The sequence below is a fragment of the Pezoporus wallicus genome, unplaced genomic scaffold (genome assembly GCF_028554395.1).
Source record: "Pezoporus wallicus isolate ANWC-B61680 ecotype Strahan unplaced genomic scaffold, APGP_CSIRO_Pwel_v1 contig_749, whole genome shotgun sequence".
NCBI classification, from domain to species: domain Eukaryota; kingdom Metazoa; phylum Chordata; class Aves; order Psittaciformes; family Psittacidae; genus Pezoporus; species Pezoporus wallicus.
In genome coordinates this window covers 5,175,241-5,183,706 of record NW_026641327.1, presented here as the reverse complement: position 1 = coordinate 5,183,706, position 8,466 = coordinate 5,175,241, and the positions used below count along the sequence as shown (strand labels likewise).

The 8,466-nt window shown below is 42.4% G+C and overlaps 1 protein-coding gene across 1 annotated transcript in view; it reads right to left on the bottom strand.

Moving 5' to 3' along the window:
* Positions 1 to 5,110: 5,110 nt before the first annotated feature.
* The window catches only part of LOC130606549 (band 4.1-like protein 4B), a 71,701-nt gene continuing 68,345 nt past the window's right edge, over positions 5,111 to 8,466 (bottom strand). Inside the window, exons 9-10 of the mRNA XM_057423012.1 lie at positions 8,130 to 8,293; positions 5,111 to 6,570 (exon numbers count right to left, since the gene is read on the bottom strand). Of these exons, the coding sequence (XP_057278995.1) occupies positions 6,501 to 6,570; positions 8,130 to 8,293 (234 nt within the window). The 3' untranslated portion in view covers positions 5,111 to 6,500. The remainder of the gene's footprint in view (positions 6,571 to 8,129; positions 8,294 to 8,466) is intronic.

Below are 8,466 nucleotides of genomic sequence, written 5' to 3'. Positions count from 1 at the left end.
TTCCTCCGTTCTCCCCTGACCATTGCTAGACCTGAAAGCCTATTGAGAAGCCACCTCACATACCATATGGGCTACTGGAAGCACATAAGACATAACTGCAATGGTCAGGGTTGTCAGACACATCTGATGCCACAGCTAAGCTGATCCCATGCCCAGTTTCTCACAAGGGCAAGCTTGCTCTCCTCATCTGACACCAGAAGCTGGGGATACTCCATGGGCCTGGCCTGAGGTGGTTGGGAAAGAGAAATGGTAGGTCTTTTACTTACTGGCGTCTCTTACAGCAGGTCTGGTGACAGGCAGCTGTGGCACTGCATTTGCTGCATGGTTGCCCTATAGGGCAAGTTGCATGGGCATGGGGATCGCACTGCTGGCCAGCCCCAAAGACTTCACTGCACTTGAAAGAGCATGGCCATGGCCTTTCACTAGGGCTGGGTTTTGTTCCACCCTCCTGCACCTATAGGGCTGCCTTCCTGCACCAGTGCAGCAGCATTTGTGCAACACAGCCAGGCTGGTAACTGTTGCTTCATCTTACCCCCTGCCCTAACAGTGCCTGCATGCAGGGCTGGTTTTCTGCTCTAGAAAGCATGTCCCCTGAGAAACAGGATTTACCTCAATGACCTTGCACCCAGTCCCGTAGATCAGTCGCCTGATGATACTAAACCAAAACATTGTTCAGATTTACATCTCTCGAGTCCTCACGCTTCTCAGTTGCAGCCAAGTTACATGAGAGTGTTTGCTGACCTTTTAGCACACAGCTTCTCATTTCCCTGCACCCCAGAACACTAATTCTTTAGTAAAGATGTGTTTTAAAGGGAATTAATTAACTGGGTTTGCTGGCTGGATAATCAATTTTCTTGGTACAAATTGAGTACTGACGGAGGAACGTTGATCTGTTGCTCCTCTGCTTTCCCTGCATGGAGATTAAAAATAGAAGAATACCCATTTGGAGAAATTGGGATGGGATCATACTGCTTCTGAATATAGAGTTCTGGCAACCTCAGAAAACGGGGTGAGCATTACTGGGATTTCATTTCATAAGTGCATTGGAAAACTTAAATGTCAAAATGTCCTGATTTAGAGATCTTGGAACAAAAAAAATGGAAATGTTTCATTCTGAAGCAACTTTTCATTTAGACATTTCAAGAATAGCAAAATCAAGGGCAAAAATCTGAGTGAAATGTTTCAATTGTGTTAAACAAAAAAATATTTACAATGAATGGGCTTTGTCTTTGCTGCTGATGGGTTTTTGTTTGTTTGTTTGAGGTTTCTTGTTTTCTTGGTTTGGTTCTCTGTATTTTCCTTCATGAAGCAGTTTAATAACTTGGGGTGTCTCAGCCCTGTGTGAAAAGGAACATTTCTCCCCACCCCTCCCACTCCTGCAATGCTTTTCTCCCCCTGTCGAGCCCCTGCTGAAAGACCAGCGACCTGCCACGTTTCATATTTCTCCACCTTGATCCTGCCAGTGTTTTTCCAGCTCTGGTATTCAGCAAAGCATAACCCAGCTAATGACCCAACAGATGACTGGTACCCTACAACGCTAGTCTGTAATCTTAAGCTGGATAAAACCCTCCGGGCGTTTTGAAGAAATTCTCTGTTTTTTCCTTAGGTTGTACTTTATTTTTTGTAAAGATGAATCCACTGCATTAGCAACCAAATGTTTCTTTAATTGGCACACTGCCCCATGCCTCCTAAATGACTGATTTGACTACAAACTGCTCAGACTCTGTGGTTTATTTTTCATCTCATTTATTGCAGGCATGAATACAGGAACAGGTAAACAGCTGAGCCGTAAAAGTTTCTCTCTAGGCATGTTTTCAACAAAATGCCATCATACACTGTCTGATGATACACACTGCTACTCGGATGAAACAAAATGGTGTGAGCAGTCTTACTTTAAAGCTGCCACCCACCAGTCAAAGCTGCAGCTGCCAGAGAAGCCTTCTCCTCCACTTACTCTCTCCCTTCCCTCCTTCTCCACGTCATCTACAGGTTCTTTTACGGCACTTAAACTTTACAAAACACAGTTGTGAGGCTGATCTTACATGCAATTACAGAGCAGCCTCAGTATATTTATTGCAAACTCCTTGAACATCAGGACATAAAAAAAAAAAAGAAAAAGTTAAAAAAAGAAACACTGTCCCATTGCATAATTACGAGTAGTTTTCTGTAGCCAATGAACCAGAAATGTATTCAGAAACAACAACAAAAAAAAGAATAAAAAAAGAAAACCAAAGGATAGCTGTAAACAGTGCAAACAAAACACGATGCTGCCTCCAATGAAACATTTCACTGCATTGCCAGCTCTGTTTCAAATGGGCACGTAGGCATCCTGTTGCAAGAGAGTTGTGAAGCCACGAACAGAAACTCTGGAGGAGTTAATTTTCATACATTGCACCTTCAGGGCCTAAGGATGTTCGAAACGTGAAAAATCTACACACGCTGTGGGACCTGATAGAGACGTGGGATCCCAAACAAGGAAAGAAAACCCGGTTATTCCTTTTAAAACAAAATAGTGAGAACAGCTGAACCACACAAAGCCAAAGCACAACTGGCTGGCTTCCATAGGAGACTGCAATATGAGAAAATATTTAACTCCTTGCATAGCTATTTAAATGGCCGATAAATTTTGCTGGAATCACCCAAACATGACAACATTGCATTCTGCCGCTTAGAGACTTCACGCTGGAAAGCTGGGATCTGCTGAGTGGGTCAGAGCATCACTCGGGCACTGTTAAAAGCCAGGGCCACCCCTGGCAGGCTTTGCCAGCGTGGCGATAGCAGGAGGTTTCATCAACCAGTGCCTCCCAAACCGGGCACAACTATAACAAAGCCTCTGTAAGTTACTATGCCACTGTAAGTTACTCCAGCTCTCTGTTCTCCCCATAAGGGACACAAACTGTTCTGACAACAGGGTGTTTCTGGTAGTATATTTACACCTAACGCGCAAGGCTTTTGCTGGCAGAGCTACATCGATCACAAATCGTACCTCAAAGCACCCTCGATGATATGTCTGTGTTGGCAAGGGTTTGCAATGTAGACCTAACCAGAGAGACGGAGAGCAGGATTCATCTCACTTAACTGTAAGCAATATAAAGGTAGACATTTAAGTCAGAGGCACCTCCGGAAGACAGTTCCTTTGATCTCTTGTCAGGTGAGAGTTGAGCATGTTAACTTTAGGTAAGATGAACCCTTTCCCAGGAGAGCTGAAGAGACAAACTCCTCTCAGCCACCCTTTCCCATCACCAACTCTGGAGACCATGCTTCAGAAGGCTGCTGTCCAAATGCGTTATCTTTACACGTGTCAATGTACATGATAATGATAGCCTGTGCTGGGCTTCATGCTGCCACAACTACATATGCAAGCTCATTAAAGCTAGCTCAGATACTTCTGCACTATTATATAGACATACCCTCGGCAGAGTATCCTTTAACACCTGTGAAGTTAAAGTCTAGGGGCAAATCTAGGCTATCTGCCCCTCAGCATATGTTCATGTTGACATTGTCTTGTTTACAGTAGTTTTGGGTAACATGTGTCCTAACACTGTAATTCCCAACCAGACGTGAGGCAGGAGTGTTTATTCAGAGGATGTGAAAACTGAGACACTTAAGCGTGGCTGAAGAAAGTACACAGTAAGAAAGAACAAGGCGATGACATTCCACAGTTAAAAGTTTAGTTTGATAACAGTAGAACAGTTTTAATAAAGCTCCATTAGGCTGCAGAATAGGTGGCAGCCAGTGGATAAGACACTAAAACAAGACAAGGCAACATACTTGGGGTTGTTCTGTGGAAAACATCCCCCAGGACCTAAGTGGCCATGCGAGCCTTTCCCTCTTCTCCTGGTGGGAACCAGGGAGGGAGGAGTTCCTGCTTTTCTTGGCTATGCCAGAGCACGACTTAACTATAAAGACTTGGCCGCTGTAAAATAACCTTGCTTCATATTTCTTGTTCTCCAGTTCTATTTCAGCTCAAGAATTTTTATACAATGGGAGCAAAAGGTTGCATTTAAAATAGTAAATAAATAGCTTGATCACAGGCCAGAACATCTGATGGGCTGGTCTGAGTCTGGCATTCAGTTTGGATAAAGGCTTTTGCTTATGTGACCAGACTGCCCTGATGTGGGTAATCGGATCTGTTTGCCCCCAAACCTGAAGGCATATTGCGGGGTTCCCAAAGTCCACTCCATGGCAATCAGCACATGTGTGATGCATTCACATCAGGGTTTTTTCTGTTTTTCCTTGACAATGACTTTGTGAAACTGCTGCCAGTTCACACACAACTGGGGGTTGCCTAACAGTAGGCAAAAGACCAAGTTCAGCTGGAGTCAGTGCTGTGCCATTCTCAACCTTACTTTGCTTTCCTCTCCCAAAACAGAAGCTTTAATTATAATTTTCTTTTATTTGTTCTTCACAGTGCTCATTTTCATTTGAGCACAGACAAAATGGGCTGCTCTTCTCCACCCCCCAGTCCCTTCTGGAAAGCGGTGAGAAAAGAGTAACAGGACATGGAAGATGCAGGCTCTTGTGGTTGTTGCATTTCCCCTCATTTCTGATTTCTTCATAGGGGTTTAAAGTTCCTCTGTTTTGAATAACCTTGGATTGATGGAGTGGTACATTAAAATATAAGGAGCAGAAGTGTCCTGGGACTGTAACTAGAAGGTGGGCAGTGTACAAGTTGCATCTGATCACCCCACAAAGTCACCTGAGCACTCTGAAATCTGCAGTCCAGGTATGTTTCTGTAGCTCCTTGTGCCCATTGCTCATGTTGAGCTACTTCATTACATTTTGTATTGTGAGTTTCTATCTAATACTTGTGCTGGGCTTTTTGCCCTGTTTTACTGCAAACTGAATTTTTGGGGTTGGTGGATTTGACTGGGAAGCCTAATGCCAATTTCTTGTCCCAGTAAATATAAAATAGACAAGTCATTTTATACCTCCAAATTGCAATCCACAGTGCTATGATGCTCTCAAGAGCTCTCATTTCAGAAAAACAGCATAAGTTAACTCCGAAGGAAACCCAGTCTCACATCAAAAACTTCCCAGGCTCCACACAAACAAACTGCTTAAGTTGAGATAAAGCCATTGTAATCAGTATCAAATTAAGGGCAATCTTTTATCTTAATACAAACAAGAGAACATACAGAGTAACAGAAAAATATACATCTTCAGCCATACAAAACGCACAAAAGCTTTCCCTTTGGAAGAGTACCTTGTAGCTGACAGCTGTTGGTAGCTTTCTAGATGACCCTGCAATACTGAACAGGGGGGAATGGAGAACTTTCTTCTTTTTTTTTACCTAGGAAATAGTTGGTAGCATTACCTGTATACCATAAACACCCTCCCTGGGGCTGCGGTTCTGCTAGTGCTGGACCACCCACCCCACCTGATGCCTGAGATAGCTCCACTGAATGTAGAGGTTGCTTGCGTGCTGGAGGTGAAGGGGACGTATAGTCAGGTGTACCCTTCACAGGTTTGCCAGTACACATGTGCTGATTAGTAGAGTGAAAAAAGAGGGTATAGACACAGCTATGCCATAAACTATCGTTACTATTCTTTAAAGTGATCAATAAATTCATGTCAGTCAGGAAGGTGGTTTATCTACCCAGGAAGGAAAAAATAGCTCCCTGCATGAGCTACGACCACACCGCTGAGGCTCTGCAACCTTCAGTGCTGGGGCAGAAGCTGTCTGAGTCTGGGCAAGCCCTAGTGCCTAGGCAACCTGGAGAAGGTAAAGCTTCTCACTCAGTTAAAAAAAGTCAGTATCAAGCTAGAAAGTCAGTAGCAAATCACTTTAAACAACTGATTTTTTTTCATTAATGGAAATACGGTAGGATTTAGTTGAAGGTTTAGGTCAAGATGACAATCTATAGGGATTGTTGGGTGCGTTTACCTGTATGGTGGGGTGTCTTTCCCCCTTGCAGCTATTTATATCTCTGAGTGAAGGTTAAGGTTAGGAATTGAATAAGACAGCCGTTTATTTTTCTGTGGAAACTAACAGTCCTGGGGTTAGGATGTAATAATCATTCTTCTGCTTTAAAAATGGTTCTTTAACAAATAGCAGTAGCTCATTGCAATTTTCAGTTGTACAAAATGACATATTTTCTATGTTACTATCAAAATATTCTGCATAACATTAATTTCTGTGCACTTATTAACATATGTACAGAACAGTGTTTCCCAATAGAAATCAGTATGCTCCTTGCTGATCCTTTTTGCCCTAGATTTACCAAAACCAAACCAGAAATTAATTGTGTTAATAGTATAAAATCTCAGGAGAGATAAAGGATTGAAGGTTGATTTCCCAGCAGCAAATGAATAAAGGGACTCCTTCAAGTTAAAGTCTAGCTGAGACTTAATTTTAACCAACCATAGTGAATCCAGGTGAGCCAGGTATATCACACGTTTTCCTGGTGCATTATGTTGAGTACACAGAAGCAGAGGAATGTAGACAGAAGGCACATGAAAGGCCCCAATCCAGTCTCCATCTGACGGAAGTGCGGATTTCATAATTCTGTCATCAAGAGTCTTTTCATCATTTTCTCTCTCTCAAGTTCACGCCTCAGAGTCTCAGCGCTGTGTAATTAATGCACAAACAGCCAGTTATGGGGACAACAATAAGTCTCAGATTTCAATTTAAAATAATTAACATTTTCAAAATACCAAAGGAGGGGAGAAAAGGCCAGGCCGATTCAGAAACAAATACCGCTTGGTATTTCCGAAGAGCAAACAGAGGCAAGAAAAAGGACATAAAAAGACCCACATGGCAAAACAGTTTAGGATTTCATCTCACCCCCATTAAAGGCTACTGATTTCAAAGGAAACTGGACTAGGACTCTATAAATGAAACAGCTACAGTAAATGCCATCACAAAAGACTGGTGTTACAGCCTTCTGCTCCTTGGCATGGTCTGATACTGGGGATATCTATGTTCATGGAATTTACCATAGCCCTGCACACATCAGGCTGTGGGAAGCAGAGCCTGAAGTCCTTGCTCTCATACCCCAAATCGCTCCACAGCCAGCACACTCTGCAACACTGGGAATGTCCTGAGTTAGTGATTCCATTTCTTAATAAATAGTGCGTGTAAGGGAGGGTGGGGGAAACCAACGCAAAACTCTTTACTGTGCTGTTCTGACAGTTAAGTATCTTTATGCTTGTAAACCAGTTCGGAAATATAAACTGCAGTGCAGAAACCTTGCAGCCCATTCATGAGCAAGCAGGGGTGGAATCACCCACTTCCTACAGAAGCTGAGTTCAGCACTACAGCTCCAGGATTACATTTTCACTGGGATGATAAATTTTTCAATGAGTTAGTGATGTTGAACGAGTGTGCAGGTACAATTAAACCACCATCTGCAAGAAATAATTCACAAATGAAAATGGGAATTGACCATGAATCAGAAAGTAAAAAGGCCTCATTTATAATGATGCCAAAGAAATGCTTTTCAGCATAAGCCTAGGACTTTTTTTTGTTTTTCTCCAGAAATATTGAACATATCCACTTCTACATTTGTATTCAGTAGCTTATCAGCTTGGGAAATTCAGCTGGGATTACATTCTAAAATAAGAAGCCCGCATGCAAAACTGGTAAGATGGAGGAATAGAAAACTGAAAGCAGGCTGCCTCTGGAAAGATGGGATGGCTTATTGTTTCTCTGAGAAACTACAAGCAAGACCACTGCAGCTTGACAGGACTTAAAAAAAATAAAGGAAAAAAAAGAAAACCAGGGTCTGTTTTTCATTTAGAAGAGCAGACATTTCTTAACCTCAGCTTTCCCCCACAGATATTTCAGTTCAAAAAAAACAAATTGCAACAGCAATTATTAAAAGAAAATTTTTGTGGTTCAGACTTTTCTGAGGAAAATCCGCACAACCCTTTCTCTTCAGGCCACTGGCCACTGGCTGCAGCAGTTAATTAAGGTAGGGGCTTTTTCTCAGAGCAGATATGAGCTATAGATATTTCTTTATATAACCCTTTACATATCCTGAAGCGGGGGTTGAGCAGCAGGTAGAAATCTTTTACTATGGGGGAAATGGCAATTTATAGTAATTATAACAAGAAAAAGAGAAATCATTCTGATTCCTGTAATGCAGAGAGCATCGTAATATTTCTGTGGAAGAATTGCACAGTACCTGTCTGCCAGCGAAATCGGTTTATGCGACGTATATACTGTCTGCACCGTTGGAGTAGGTATAGTGTCTGCCAAAGATCTCAGTACTGGCGATGGAGTTACCAGCGTTATCTTAGGGGATGACTGCACTGTACAGCATTGTAATTTGCTGTCTGCAAATTCTGCCTACAAAAAAAGTACACAGACACAGAAAGGAAAAAAGTGTAGATTAGCTTTTACTATCTTTCACCATCCAATTCATTGCCAAACACTCAGTAACAAGTAATAATGAGAACAAACAGGAGTCTGTAGCTATAGCTGCTCAGTGCCACCTCCGTGTTGCTGAACAGCCACCTCTT